This window comes from Manis javanica, chromosome 18 (genome assembly GCF_040802235.1).
Source record: "Manis javanica isolate MJ-LG chromosome 18, MJ_LKY, whole genome shotgun sequence".
NCBI classification, from domain to species: Eukaryota; Metazoa; Chordata; class Mammalia; order Pholidota; family Manidae; genus Manis; species Manis javanica.
The window spans coordinates 22,703,371-22,719,964 of NC_133173.1; the positions used below are offsets into that span (position 1 = coordinate 22,703,371).

At 40.4% G+C, this 16,594-nt stretch overlaps 1 protein-coding gene across 6 annotated transcripts in view; it reads right to left on the reverse strand.

Annotated features, from left to right (window-relative positions):
• Positions 1-16,594, reverse strand: part of OCA2 (OCA2 melanosomal transmembrane protein) — a 385,751-nt gene that overhangs the window by 361,645 nt on the left and 7,512 nt on the right. For all 6 annotated transcript variants that reach the window (XM_037016526.2, XM_073227087.1, XM_073227082.1 and 3 more), the window contains exon 2: positions 6,778-7,070. In XM_037016526.2, coding sequence (XP_036872421.1) covers positions 6,778-7,025 — 248 coding nt within the window. In that variant the 5' untranslated portion in view covers positions 7,026-7,070. The remainder of the gene's footprint in view (positions 1-6,777; positions 7,071-16,594) is intronic.

Here is a 16,594-nt window from a genome sequence, read left to right on the forward strand (position 1 = left end):
GGCTGTTGCATTCTTAGGGTAAATTCCTAAAAGTGGAATTCCTGGGTCAAATGGTATTTCTATTTTGAGCTTTTGAGGAACCTCCATACTGCTTTCCACAATGGTTGAACTACTTTACATTCCCACCAGCAGTGTAGGAGGGTTCCCCTTTCTCCACAACCTCGCCAACATTTCTTGTTGTTTGTCTTTTGGATGGTGGTGATCCTGACTGGTGTGAGGTGATATCTCATTGTGGTTTTTAATTTGCATTTCTCTGATAACTAGCGATGTGGAGCATCTTTTCATGTGTCCGTTGGCCATCTGAATTTCTTCTTTGGATAACTGTCTGTTCAGCTACTCTTCTCATTTTTTAATTGGATTATTTGCTTTTTGTTTCTTGAGGTACATGAGCTCTTTATATATTTTGGATGTCAAGCCTATATGGGATCTATCATTTACGAATATATTCTCCTATACTATAGGGTGCCTTTTTGTTCTATTGACGGTGTCCTTTGCTGTACAGAAGCTTTTCAGCTTGATATAGTCACACTTGTTCATTTTTGCTTTTGTTTCCCTTGCCTGGGGAGATATGTTCATGAAGAAGTCGTTAATGTTTATGTCCAAGAGATTTTTGCCTATGTTTTTTCTAAGAGTTTTATGGTTTCATGACTTACATTCAGGTCTTTGATCTATTTTGAATTTACTTTTGTGTATGGGGTTAGACAGTGATCCAGTTTCATTCTCTTTCGTGTAGCTGTCCAGTTTTGCCAGCATCATCTGTTGAAGAGACTGTCATTTCCCCACTGTATGTTCAGGGCTCCTTTATCATATATTAATTGACCATATATGTTAGGGTTAATGTCTTGAGTCTCTAATCTGTTCCGCTGGTCTGTGGCTCTGTTCTTGTGCCAGAACCAAATTGTCTTGATTACTATGGCTTTGTAGTAGAGCTTGAAGTTGGGGAGTGAGATCCCCCCCACTTTATTCTTCTTTCTCAGGATTGCTTTGGCTATTCAGGGTCTTTGGTGTTTCCTTATGAATTTTTGAACTATTTGTTTCAGTTCGTTGAAGAATGTTGTTGGTAATTTGATAGGGATTGCATCAAATCTGTATATTGCTTTAGGCAGGATGGCCATTTTGACTATATTAATTTCTCCAAGCCAAGAGCATGGGATGAGTTTCCATTTGTTAGTGTCCTCTTTAATTTCTCTTAAGAGTGTCTTATAGTTTTCAGGGTATAGGTCTTTCACTTCTTTGATTAGGTTTATTCCTAGGTTTTTAATTCTTTTTGATGCAATTGTGAATGGAATTTTTTTCCTGATTTCTCTTTCTATTGGTTCATTGTTAGTGTATAGGAAAGCCACAGATTTCTTTGTGTTAATTTTGTATCCTGCAACTTTGCTGTATTCCACTATCAGTTCTAGTAGTTTCTGAGTGGAGTCTTTAGGGTTTTTTATGTACAGTATCATGTCATCTGCAAATAGAGACAGTTTGACTTCTTCTTTACCAATCTGGATTGCTTGTATTTCTTTGTTTTGTCTAATTGCCATTGCTAGGACCTCCAGTACTATGTTAAATAACAGTGGGGAGAGTGGGCATCCCTGTCTTGTTCCCAATCTCTGAGGAAAAGCTTTCATCTTCTCACTGTTCAGTATGATGTTGGCTGTGGGTTTATGATATATGGCCTTTATTATGTTGAGGCACTTGACCTCTACAGCATTTTGTTGAGAGTTTTTATCATGAGTGAATGTTGAATTTTGTCAAATGCTTTTTCATGTGGTTTTTGTCCTTTTTGTTGATGTGGCAGATGATGTTGATGGATTTTCGAATGTTGTACCATTCTTGCATCCCTGGAATGAATCCCACTTGGTCGTGGTGTATGATCCTCTTGATGTATTTTTGAATTCGGTTTGCTAATATTTTGTTGAGGATTTTTGCATCTACGTTCATCAGGGATATTGGTCTGTAGTTTTCTTTTTTGGTTGGGTCTTTGCCTGGCTTTGGTATTAGGGTGATTTTGGCTTCATAGAATGAGTTTGGGAGTATTCCCTCCTCTTCTAATTTTTGGAAAACTTTAAGGAGAATGGGTATTATTTCGTTTATGATAAAATTCCACGGGTAAATCAATTTGGCCTGAGGGTTTTGTTCTTGGGTAGTTTTTTGATTACTGCTTCAATTTCTTTGCTGGTTATTGGTTTGTTTTAATTTTGTGTTTCTTCCTTGGTCAGTCTTGGAAGGTTGTATTTTTCCAGGAAGTTTTCCATTTCTTCTAGGTTTTCCAGCTTGTTAGCATATAGGTTTTCATAGTATTCTCTAATAACTCTTTGTATTTCTGTGGGGTCCGTCATGATATTTATTTTTTTTTCATTTCTGATTCTATTGATGTGTGTTGATTCTCTTTTTCTCTTAAAAAGTTCGGCTAGAGTCTCACTTAGTTTTATATAGAAGACACCAGCCGTCTTGTTGGTCCACCTCAAAGTTTTTTACAATTCTTCCCTCCACCTCGCTCCATCTTTGTGGCAGGCGTCATCCTACGTGGCACCCAGAGACTCACCTCCCAGTGCTAATGCTCTTGTGCAATACCATCCCCCTCACTGTGAGCCCAGCCTAGTGACTCCTGATAACAAACAGAATACAGCAGGAGTGACAGGATGTCACTTCTGTTCTTCAGTTACAAAAGGCTGTTTCTCCTTTTTGCCCAGGTGAAATGGGCTACCTGGCAAGGAACTTAGGCCCTCTGGGAGCCCAGGAGGAACTGAGGCCGGATGACAATCATACAAATGAATTTGGAAGCAGACCCCACCCATGTGAACCTTGAGATGCTGCACCACTGGCTCTCTGCCTGTGCAAGGACCCTGAGCAGGAAATCCACAAGGCATGCTCAGATTTCTGACCGACAAAACTGTGAGCAAATAAATGTGTGTTATTTTAAGATGCTAAATTTTGGACTACTTTGTTACAAGGCAACAGATACACTCTTCCAGCTTCCTGTAACTATATTCTGCCTGTTTCACAAAGATTTTAATAGTTTTAAGAAAACACTTACATACCAGTTTGTACACTAGTGATGTAACTGATCTGACAAACTGCCCCTAGGCTTCCTGGCAGTTGAAGGACTAAGACGAACACAAACTACAAATCTGCCTGCTTCTCTGTTGCTCAAAATTAACAACTTGAAGGGGACTGTTTTCTCAGAGTTAAAAAATATTATGAAATCCTACATTACCTCTTCAACACAATATTAAGCAATCTATTTATAGCATCTTAAGTGTTTTAGAACTAGGCTAGCACTTTAGTTTTGCTCATCCTCTTTGCAAAAAAACCTGCAATAGTGAATAATTCACTAAGGCCAAAAAAAGAGTTGGTTGTTTTTTGCATATCAAATGACTTCCATGTTGCCTCACCTACACTATCTTTAAAAGAGCTTTTCATCCATATGAGCACTTGGTTTTTCATTTTCCACTTATTTACATTAAACTAGAAGTGCAAAATATAATGAAACCCTCAAATAACCTTTAGCCACCAGCCACCACCAGCCCATGTATGCCCAGGGAGGAGCACTGCCTTTCCTGGGCTGACCTCAGGGCACCTGTGGGGACATCAGCATGCCCTGCACACTCGCAGATGGAGCTGGTCCTTCTCCTAAGGGCCCACACTGCAGCAGGCCCAGTCAAGGGCCGTGGCTAATCTCCCAGTCTGCTATGAGCTACCCACACAGGGTGCCTGGTGGCCATTCCTCCCTCTTTTGTTAGAAGATCAGCAGCAGGAGGTGTGGCCAGGAGCACTCCCCTCTGCAGGCCCTGGGTCCTCATCTCCTCGCAGACCAGTCAGCTGCCCCCACAAAGACCACAGATTGCCCCAGCACCCCGAGGTGCAGCCCTCTGCCCTGCCGAGGAAATCCCCAGGCTGGCTCCCCAGGGCCTCTACCTACTTCCCTTGCCCCTTTGGACAAGGAGGAAACTTCTGGGCTCTGTCTTCACAATGTGCCGCGCAGGCCTTTCACCACTACCACCCTCCAAGTTTCCTCCCGCTCTAAGGCAGCTGCTAGTGCACCCCGACTGACCTCCTGAGCCCCAGCACCCCTCCGACTCCACCTTCTACTCTGCTGGGAATAAGGTTCCCAGGGTCAGGCCCTCCTGATTATGACACCCACAGTGGGCATCCCAGGTCGCCTTCACTGAAGGTCAAAGAATTTGAAAAACATCCATTTTCCTAGTTGTCCAGGCTCTCATCTCACTGCAAAGCTCTTTTCTGGAAATTAGAAGCTCATTAGCCTTTCATCGCCTCCACATTCTGCCTGGGACCGACCCAACGCCCGGCCCAGCGGTGCATGCAGGTGCCTCCTCCAGCTCTCACCGCCAGCTGCAGCCAGTGCGGAGTCCTCAAGCTCTAGGGAGCCCGGAGCACACACCCCGCAGGCTCCAGGAGGGCACCCCACCGGTGCCCCCCGCTTGTGTCAGCGTCCTGCCCTCGCAGGCGCAGAGCCGGATCTGGTCAGGTGGCCCCCACCTGGCCAACAGGAGCCCGGGTTCCCTGGGAGGTGCAGATCCTGAGCAACGGGTGGTAGGATGCAGCAAATAAAACTACAGAGCGCCCAGGTAAATTTGGAGCCAAATAAACCCCAAATAACTCTTAGAATAAATATTTCCCAAAATATTGTTTTTATCTGAAATTCACAATTGCATCCTATATTCTATCTGGTAGCCCTCAGAGCACGAGGCCCACTCTCGCCCTGGGACTGCTGGTGCGATGTTAGCCGATGGGGGTTGGCACAGGCTGATGACCGGCTTCCCCCACTGTGTGACGGGCCCGCACAATGACCAGGGGCAGGTGGCCCCCTGGGACCCATGCATCGGCAGCTGTCATCCCAGCCCTACAGGCACGGCCCACATGGCAGGGCGGGACCACGAGATCCCCCGTCTACCTGGTGCAGTGTGTGTGCCCGTCTGGCACCATTACTGCAGCAAGAGACAGTTGATGAACCAGGTTTGACGTCACCCCACCTTCCAAAGTGGCCTTAAATACTCATGCATTTCAGACCTACAATTGTTATCAAAACCTGTAGTGTTTTTTGTTGTTTGTTTGTTTGTTTTAAGGCAAGAAGAAGGAGGAAGGGAAGGAAAAGAGATTTAAATGTAAATCCAGGTAGGTTAAAGAGCTAAATCTAAAAAACAGAAAGTTTAAAACTTTTAGAAAATAGAAAAATTTTATGAAATAAGAAAAGAAATGGAGTTCTTAAGAATTATATCCCCCAAGAAAGAGAATATAAAACCATAAGACCAAGGATTTATAAACCCGAACATATTAAACACTTCTACTTTAAAAAGAAAACCATAAATATAAAGAAAAGATGAGCTTCTGGCTGGGAGAAGACCCTGCAACAGAGGCCAAAAAGGCCTAATATGCAGGGGTTTTTAACTGCAACATAGCAAAAAAATATATAAACAACTCATTAGAAAAATGAGCAAAACGTATGAGGTGGCACTCTACAAAAAACGAATGCAAATGTCTGTCAAGCGTGTGGAGAGGAGGTCTGCTTTCCTGTCAGCCAGGCGACACAGATGCAGACAGACGTGACAAAGCGTGTTGTGCGCATCGTCTCCTCTCAGGTTAAAGCTCCCCAGCCCCAAAGGTCGTGGTGGTACAGAAACCCTCCCCCGCCAGTGGCAGGGCAGCCTGCTGCATCATGAACCTGGGAGCACCTAGGGGATCCCAAGGTGCACACACTTTAGGGACTGACAGTTCCATTCTCAGGCAGAGAATACTCCAGAGAACCCTCCGCTTACACCCTAGAAAACCTATAGGACTTTGTTGTGAGCAGTTAGTTGCAAAATACTGGGAACTGAATAGCCACCCTCAGGAGAAGATATATAAATTGTAGCAAATTCTGACATTTTGTGTAAGCAGTCCAAATGACTTAACAAGAGCTTATAGGCATCCACATTGATAAATCTCAAAAGCCTATTGGACAAAAAGAGCAACTCAAAATGTCATCATTTGCAAAACAACAGCATATACTATTTAGCAATACATAGACAAGCAGTGAAAGTATGAAGCATGATGATGAGAGGAATAGGCGTTACCCTGGAGAAGGGGAGAGGATTAAGATCATGGCAGATGGTGGCGCCAAACACCACACTTGTATTTATTTCTGTGATGCTTTCTATTTTTCAACAATAGACCATTAGGCTGAATAGGTCAGGGTTCTGGCTAAGCATCTGCCCAGAGCAGGACTTATTGCCTGTGGGGACAAGGACACCCAGATATTCAGGATGACCAAGTATGTCCCAACATGGGCATGCCATAGGCTCTTACTCATAGGTTTTATATCTATTGTTCTTACATTGGTAAATATTTAAGGATTTATCAAAAGTTTTTCTTTTTTATGTAAATCTAGATTTTTCTGACACAAAAAACAATGTTCAATTGATTTACTTGATTTATTTATGGGAATAAAGAATATACAGGGAAATATATAGGAAAAAAGCACATATATATATAGACATATATATATATGCTTTTAAAATCACATAATACTATTAATCTTTTAAATAATATAGTAAATGCTTAGTCTTCGTGCTGAAAACTCTTTTCTATTTTATTATCTTTTGGAGTTACATTAGCCACATTTTAGAAAGGATGTTCATTCAAACAGGCCAGGAAAGTGATCTAATCCTGGAAAGATTCTTGTATATTATCTGGAAATTTTTCCCACAAAAAAATGTAGGGGAACTGGACTCATACACATCCAGCATTTGTGAATTCCACATTTATAAGATAAAACTATTTTAAACTCACCTCTGCTCTGTGAGGAATGAGCTCCAACCGTGGTCCGGGGGAGCCCAGCAGCTCTGCCTGGCTGCCCCACCGGGGCAGGTGTCTGTGGGGTCTGCCCTGCTGACCCCCTGATGCGGCCTGTGGTTGCAAGTGGCAGGCCCCCCCAGCTCTGGCCGTCCCAGGCCCGCACATGTAGGAACAGACGTCTGATGGAGCTCCATCTCCAGCACGCCAGAGGCCAGCCCACCATCTTTGTTCTCTAGATGCATGTTCTGTTGCCCCTCTTCTTACTAGGATCAGCCAGAAGGAAACCACTGTTGATGAAAAGCAAACTGGGAATATCATTTGCGCCGTGGGAAATCCACACTACTAAATGTACAACAGAAAGGGCTCCTCAAACAGGGCCCATCCAGTGTTCAGCATTCTGATATCATAGGGGAGACAGTGCATGCTCATGTCCAAGGATGAACATTCTAGCACATTTCACATCAGCTGTCACCTAAGCATTCAACAACTGGGCACCAGTTTGGGAAATAAAAATGAAATGTTATGGTGGTCCACAGTGGTCCGTCCCATAGGAAAGAAAAGCTTTGCAAGCTGCAGAGGCCCTGAGTCAAGCCACCACAACTCTGACTGATCTGTGAAGACCTCCTGCATCCATTCTCTCCTGTGTCAGCAAAGCGGCCACAGCCCCTCCTCAGCGACCAAGAAGGGAAAGGTCTTAAAGACCGAAGAAGACAGAGACAGATGGGTCAGGCCCCCACAGCTGAGACAGGGCTCTTCAGGAGAAAATCACCGACCCTGACCCTTGCCAACTCTCACACAAAGACAGCACCAGAATGCACAGTCGGTCCTCTTTAAGACACTAAACCAAATGTATGCTTGGCACATTGTTTGATGTGCTAATTAATAAGTTTTTCTATGTTGTAAACTGCACATAAACCATCTTCATACCAAGAGGCATGGAGCAGTCTGATCAGAGCTCCCTGATCCACTGTCATCCTGGTCATGGCCTCTGGATAAACTCTCTTAGTGGCTGTGTGGATTTCAGTCAACAAGTTAACTTGTGATATGTGCATAGTATAAAATACTATCTGACCTTAAAAACACTCTATGGGGGTATTGACTGATATTGGGAAATGTTAAGAATATAGAAAAAGAGCAGTAATATGCTGGGATATTTCTCTCTGAATTAATAGCAGACCAGAAAGCCACAGTCTACAAAACAAGACTGACTCTGAGTGGTGGGGGCTTACTTTCTCATTTCTGTCTATGCTATGGTTATTTTTGTTTTTACGTTTTTTGTGGGTTTTTTTGGTATAATTAATCTACAATTACATGAAGAACATTATGTTTACTAGGCTCCCCCCTTCATCAAGTCACCCCAAAAATCCCAGTACAGTCACTGTCCATCAGCCTAGTAAGATGCTGTAAAATAACTACTTGTCTTCTCTATGTTGCACAGCCCTCCCCATGTCCCCACCACACATTATACATGCTAATCATAGTGCCCCCTTTATTTTTCCCCGCCATTATCCCTCCCTTCCCACCCGTCCTCTCCAGTCCCTTTCCCTTTGGTAACTGTTAGTCCATTCTTGGGTTCTGTGATTCCGCTGCTGTTTTGTCCCTTCAGTTTTTCTTTGTTCTTATGCTCCACAGATGAGTGAAATCATTTGGTACTTGTCTTTCTCCACCTGGCTTATTTCACTGAGCATAATACCCTCTAGCTCCATCCATGTTGTTGCAAATGGTAGGATTTGTTTTCTTCTTATGGCTGAATAATATTACATTGTGTATATGTACCACATCTTATTTACCCACTCATCTACCGATGGACACATAGGTTGCTTCCATTTCTTGACTATTGTAAATAGTGCTGTGATAAACATAGGGGTGCATCTGTCTTTCTCAAACTGGGCTGATGCATTCTTAGGGTAAATTCCTAGAAGTGAAATTCCTGGGTCAAATGGTATTTCCATTTTGAGCTTTTGAGGAACCTCCATATTGCTTTCCAAAATGGTTGAACTAATTGACATTCCCACCAGCAGTGTAGGAGGGTTCCCCTTTCTCTACAACCTCACCAACATTTGCTGTTTTTGTCTTTTGGATGGTGGTGATCCTTACTGGTGTGAGGTGATATCTCATTGTGGTTTTAATTTGTATTTCTCTGATAACTACCAATGTGGAGCATCTTTTCATGTGTCTGTTGGCCATCTGAATTTCCTCTTTGGAGAACTGCCTTTTCAGCTAATCTACCCATTTCTTAATTGGATTATTTGATTTTTGTTTCTTAAGATGTGTGAGTTCTTTCTATATTTTGGATGTCAACATTTTATTCGATCTGTCATTTATGAATATATTCTCCCATACTGTAGGATGCCTTTTTGTTCTATTGATGGTGTCCTTTGCTGTACAGAAGCTTTTCAGCTTGATATAGTCCCATGTGTTCATTTTTGCCTTTGTTTCCCTTACCTGGGGAGATATGTTCATGAAGAATTCACTCATGTTTATGTCCAAGAGATTTTTGCCTATGTATTTTTCTAAGAGTTTTATGGTTTTATGACTTACATTCAGTTCTTTGATCCATTTTGAATTTACTTTTGTGTATGGGGTTAAACAGTGATCCAGTTTCATTCTCTTATATTAGCTGTGCATTTTTGCCAGCACCCTCTGTTGAAGAGGCTCTCATTTCCCCATTGTATATCCATGGCTCCTGTATCATATACTAAATGACCATATATGTTTGGGTTAATGTCTGGAGTCTCTATTCTGTTCCACTGGTCTGTGGCTCTATTCTTGTGCCACTACCAAATTGTCTTGATTGCTGTAGCTTTGTAGTAAAGCTTGAAGTTGGGGAGTGAGATTCCTGCCACTTTATTTGTCCTTCTCAGGACTGCTTTGGCTATTCAGGGTCTTTGGTGTTTCCTTATGACTTTTTGAACTATTTGTTCTGGTTTGTTGAATATTTGGTTTGTTGGTAATTTGATAGGGACTGCATCAAATCTGTATATTGTTTTGGGCAGGATGGCCATTTTGACGATATTAATTCTTCCTAGCCAAGAGCATGGGATGAGTTTCCATTTGTTAGTGTCCTCTTTAATTTGTCTTAAGAGTGTCTTGGACTTTTCAGGGTATAGGTCTCTCACTTCCTTGGCTAGGTTTATTCCCAGGTATTTTATTCTTTTTGATGCAATTGTGAATGGAATTGTTTTCCTAATTTCCCTTTCTGTTAGTTCATTGTTAGTGTATAGGAAAGCCACAGATTTCTGTGTATTAATTCTGTAGCCTGCAACTTTGCCAAATTCAGACATTAGTTTTAGTAGTTTTAGAGTGGAGTCTTTAGGGATTTTTACATACAATATCATGTCATCTGCAAATAGTGACAGTTTGACTTCTTCTCTACCAGTTTGGATTCTTTGTATTTCTTTGTTTTGTCTGATTGCCGTGGCTAGGACCTCCAGTACTATGTTGAATAACAGTGGGGAGAGTGGGCATCCCTGTCTTGTTCCCAATCTGTGAGGAAAAGCTTTCAGCTTCTTGCTGCTCAGTATAATGCTGGCTGTGGGTTTATCATATATGGCCTTTATTATGTTGAGGTACTTGCCCTCTGTTCCCATTTTGCTGAGAGTTTTTATCATGAATGGGTGTTGAATTTTGTCAAATGCTTTTTCAGCATCTATGGAGATGATCATGTGGTTTTTGTGCTTCTTATTGATTATGTGGTGGATGATGTTGATGGATTTTTGAATGTTGTACCATCCTTGCATCCCTGGGATGAATCCCACTTGGTCACAGTGTATCATGATTTTGATATATTTTTGAATTCAGTCTGCTAATATTCTGTTGAGGATTTTTGCATATACATTCATCAGGGATATTGGTCTGTAATTTTCTTTTTTGGTGGGGTCTTTGCCTGGTTTTGGTATTAGAGTGATGTTGGCTTCATAGAATAAGTTTGGGAGTATTCCCTCCTCTTCTATTTTTGGGAAAACTTTAAGCAGAATAGGTATTGTGTCTTCTCTGTAGGTCTGATAAAATTCTGAGGTAAATCCGTCTGGCCCAGGGGTTTTGTTCTTGGGTAGTTTTTTGATTACCACTTCAATTTCTTTGCTGGTAGTTGGTTTGTTTAAATTTTCTGTTTCTTCTTTGGTCAGTCTTGGAAGGCTGTATTTTTCTAGGAAGTTGTCCATTTCTTCTAGGTTTTCCAGTTTGTTAGCATATAGGTTTTCATAGTATCCTCTAATAATTCTCTGTATTTCTGTGGGATCCATCATGATTTTTCCTTTCTCATTTCTGATTTTGTTGATGTGTGTTGATTCTCTTTTTCTCTTAATAAGTCTGGCTAGAGGCTTATCTATTTTGTTTATTTTCTCGAAGAACCAGCTCTTGGTTTCATTGATTTCTTCAATTGTTTTATTATTCTCATTTTTATTATATCTTCTCTGATATTTAGTATGTCCCTCCTTCTGCAGACTTTAGGCCTCATTTGTTCTTCTTTTTCCAATGTAGATAATTATGACATTAAATTATTCATTTGGGTTTGTTGTTCCATCTTTAAATATGCCTGGATTGCTATATACTTTCCTCTTAAGACTGCTTTCACTGCATCCCACAGAAGTTGGGGCTTTGTGTTGTTGTTGTCATTTGTTTCCATATATTGCTGGATCTCCATTTTAATTTGGATGTTGATCCATTGATTATTTAGGAGCATGCTGTTAACCCTCCATGTGTTTGTGGGCCTTTTTGCTTTCTTTGTACAATTTATTTCTAGTTTTATACCTTTGTGGTCTGAAAAGTTGGTTGGTAGGATTTCAACCTTTTTGAATTTACTGAGGCTCTTTTTGTGGCCTAGTATGTGGTCTATTCTGGAGAATGTTCCATGTGGACTTAAGAAGAATATGCATCCTGTTGCTTTTGGATGTAGAGTTCTGTATATGTCTATTAGGTCCATCTGTTCTACTGTGTTGTTCAGTGCCTCTGTGTCCTTACTTATTTTCTGTCTAGTGGATATGTCATTATCCACTAGATGAGTGGTGTGTTGAAGTCTCCTAAAATGAATGCATTGCATTCTATTTTCTCCTTTAGTTCTGTTAGTATTTGTTTCACATATGCTGGTGCACCTGTATTGGGTGCATATATATTTGTAATGGTTATACCCTCTTGTTGGGCTGAGCCATTTATCATTATGTAATGTCCTTCTTTATCCCTTGTTACTTTCTTTGTTTTGAAGTCTATTTTGTCTGATACTAGTACTGCAACACGTTTTTTTCTCCTTCTTGTTTGCATGAAATATCTTTTTCGATCCCTTGACTTTTAGTCTGTGCATGTCTTTGGGCTTGAGGTGAGTTTCTTGTAAGCAGCATATAGATGGGTCTTGCTTTTTTTATCCTTTCTGCTACTCGGCGTCTTTTGATTGGTGCATTCAGTCCATTTACATTTAGGGTGATTATTGAAAGATATGTACTTATTGCCATTGCAGACTTTAGATTCGTGGTTACCAAAGGTTCAAGGTTAGCTTCTGTACTATCTTACTGTCTAACTTTACTTGCTTATTGAGCTATTATAAAGACTCTGTGATGTTTCTTTATTTCTCTCCCTTCTTATTCCTCCTCCTCCATTCTTTTTATGTTCGGTGGTTTATTCTGTGCTCTTTTGTGTTTCCTTTGCCTGCTTTTGTGGGTAGTTGATTTTATTTTTTGCCTTTAGTTAGTATGAAATGAGAAAATCTTCATAGCATTTCTAAAATTGAGAAAAATTACTGTACTTGAAAGGCTATGTTGTCCTACTTTTTGTATTAAATTTATAACCATTACCATTTTATTTTTTTTATTTATTTGCCAGCTTCCCACAACTCCAGAAATGACTTTTGGTTCATTTGATTCATGATTGCTGTAAGGATGCTATGAAATTGACAACCACTGTGAGTTTTAGTTTAGCATAATTTGCAACATTGAGAAGCAATGTGTGTGCTGTGGGTAGGGCTGCTGCAATCAGTGGATCAACCTCGCATTGCTCCTGGTTCACATCGAGGCTCACAGTGCCTGTGAGCACAGATTCTGGAGGACCCGACATGTGTGGGGGTGCAAAGCAAGTGCAAGGTAAGTGTGTTGTGTCTGCGACTGAGTGGGTGCTGTGAGCCTGAGAAGCCACCCTTTTGGTATAACCAGAATTCACTTCAAATACAGAAAGGTTATAGCATTTCAAGAAACCCAAATGACCGAGCAAGTCTCACTGCTTCCTTACTGCTCTCATTTCCCTGCTTTAACCCACCGAGCATGTGGAAAATGATGACTCATTCAGAAGTAAGGGGAAGGCAGAGAGTGTTGGTAGAATGTGCTTGTATCAGAAAGTGAAATAAAGATATTTGTGTTAGTTTCAACAATGTTTCCATTGTCTGGTCAGAACAAAATCCACATGCCCATATGAGATGTAAATACAAATTGTAGGACTTAAATTATTCCACCTGTTAATTAAGTTAAATACTCTCATATTAACATTTTAAACTGATGTTGTGCAATAACATAAAGACGTATGATAAAATCCATGCTATAAGGTAGATTTTTAATTTTTTTTTTACTTAGAATAGTGACACTAAGGAGCAATTTTGAAACACCCTGATAAATCAAGAGAGAGACTGTGGAAGAAAGGAAAAGCTTCATATTTGAATACTGTTACCAGCACTTTTTTCCTGCTTTTTGGACAAGAAGCCCCACATTTTCATTTTGCCCTGGGCCCCAGTGCAAATTATATAGTTTACATATCACAAGTTATATAATTAAATTATGTAATTAGTCCTGCAAAGAGTTTGAGGTGAACTCCCTGCTCTACACTGCTCCCCTCGCCCTGCTCAAGTCCCCAGCTGCTTTAGAACATGCCCTCTGCCCCTTGATACTACAACTATCCACTATCTCCCTGGTGACATCGCCTCATTCTTTGAAGATTCGAACTTTAATTTTTGTTCAGATCTTCTCTCTCTTTTGGTCAAATCTTTGTTCAGGTCTCTCTGTCTACACTTGTTGTTTTCGCCTTTAACATCTACAGTGATGATGCTTCCCACTCCTGGCTCTCAGTTATGTGATCCCCTCACTGGCAGGGAGCTTCCCTGCTTCCATGTCAGCAAAACACTTGTGTCTTCACACCCCTTTCCAGCTGGGATCCTGCAGTCAAGCAAATACTCTATTCTTAATTGCCCCAAATCATTATGTCAAACTTACCTGAGGTATGAGTTTTCTATTGCTACATAACAAAGTACCACAAAATTAGTATCTTAAGAAAACACACCCCTATAATCTTAGAGTTTTTATGGGAAACTAAGATGGGACTGAGTTAGCTGGGTTCTCTTCTTATAGTCTCAAGGCATCATCAGCCTCTGTTCTCATCTGGAGGCTAAACGGGGAAAAAATCTACTTTCAAGATGATTCAGTGCTGACACAATTCATCCAGACCGGAAGACACAGACATCCCCTGAGAAGAAGCCTGGGGATGCTTAATTAGATAGATTAAACCAATCTTCCTGAAAAAGAATTCAAAATAAAGATCATAACCATGGTTAAGGACCTGCAGAGAAATATGCAAGATCTAAAGGATAAAGTTGGGAGTGAGAATACAGAAATAAAACAATATCTGGAAGAACATAAGAGCACACTGGATGAGGCGCAAGAGGCCATTAATAGAATAGAAACCAGAGAATAAGAACGCATAGAGGCTGACACAGAAAGAGATAAAAGGATCTCCAGGAATGAGAGAATATTAAGAGAACAGTGGGACCAATCCAAATGGAAAAATATTTGCATCATAGGGGTACCAGAAGAAGAAGAGACAGACAAAGGGATAGGAAGTGTATTTGAAGAAATAATTGCTGAAAACTTCCTCAAAATGGGGGAGGAAATAGTCTCTCAGACCACGGAAGCCAACAGAACCTCCAACAGAAGGGACCAAAGGCGGACAAGACCAAGATACATAATAATTAAAATGGCAAAGATCAAGGACAAGGACAGAGTATTAAAGGAAGCCAGAGAGAAAAAAGGTCACCTACAAAGGACAACCCATCAGGCTATCATCAGACTTCTCAACAGAAACCTTACAGGCCAGAAGAGAAAGGCATGATATATTTAATGCAATGAAACAGAAGGGCCTTGATCCAAGGATACTGTATCCAGCACGATTCTCATTTAAATATGAAGGAGGGACTAAACAATTATGAGACAAGCAAAAGTTGAGCGAATTTGTCTCCCACAAACACCTCTACAGGGTATTTTAGAGGGACTGCTCTAGTTGGAAACACTCCTAAGGCTAAATAGATGTAAGCAGAGAAAATAAAATCACAGGAAAGAAAGCACACCAACCAAATACTAACTAAAGGCAAAAAATAAAATCAACTATTCACAAAAGCAGCCAAAGGAAACAAAAAAGAGCACAGAATAAAACACCTAACATATAAAGGATGGAGGAGGAGGAATAAGAAGGGAGAGAAACAAAGAATCATCAGAATGTGTTTATACTAGCTAAATAGGTGAGTTATGTTAGACAGGTAGATAGTAAAGAAGCAAACTTTGGACCTTTGGTAACCACGAATCTAAAACCTGAAATGGCAATAAGTACATATCTTTCATAATCACCTTAAATGTAAATGGATTAAATGCACCAAGTAAAAAGACACAGAGTAACAGAATGGATAAAAAGCAAGACCCATCTATATTCTGCTTACAAGAAACACACCTCAAACCCAAGGACATACACAGACTAAAAGTCAAGGGATGGAAAAAGATATTTCATGCAAACAAGGAGAAAAAACAGATGCTGCAGTACTAGTATCAGACAAAATAGACTTCAAAACAAAGAAAGTGACAATAGACAAAGAAGGACATTACATACTGACAAAGGGGTCAGCCCAAAAAGAGGATATAACCATTATAAATATATATATGCACCCAATACAGGAGCACCAACATATGTGAAACAAATACTAATAGAATTAATGGAGGAAATAGAATATAATGCATTCATTTTAGGAGACTTCAACACAACACTCACTCCAAAGGACAGATCCACCAGACAGAAAATAAGTAAGGACAAAAAGGCACTGAACAACACACCAGAACAGATGGACCTAATAGACATCTACAGAACTCTACATGCAAAACCAGAGGATACACATTGTTCTCAAGTGCACATGGAACATTCTCCAGAATAGACCACATACTAGGCCACAAAAAGAGACTCAGTAAATTCAAAAAGATTGAAATTCTACCAACCAACTTCGCAGACCACAAAGGCATAAAACTAGAAATAAATTATACAAAGAAACCAAAAAGCTCACAAACACATGGAGGCTTAACAACATGCTCCTAAATAATCAATGAATCAACGACCAAATTAAAACAGAGATCCAGCAATATATGGAAACAAATGACAACAACAACACAAAGCCCCAACTTCTGCGGAACGCAGCAAAAGCAGTCTTAAGAGGAAAGTATATACCGATCTAGGCATATTTAAAGAAGGAAGAACAAACCCAAATGAATAGTCTAAAGTCACATTTATCTAAATTGGAAAAAGAAGAACAAATGAGGCCTAAAGACAGCAGCATGAGGGACATAATAAAGATCAGAGAAGAAATAAATAAAATTGAGAAGAATAAAACAATAGAAAAAATCAATGAAACCAAGAGCTGGTTCTTTGAGAAAATAAACAAAATAGCTAAGCCTTTATCCAGTCTTATTAAGAGAAAAAGAGAATCAACACACATCAACAGAATCAGAAATGAGAAAGGAAAAATCATGATGGACCCCACAGAAATACAAAGTATTACTAGAGAACACTATGAAAATCTCTATGC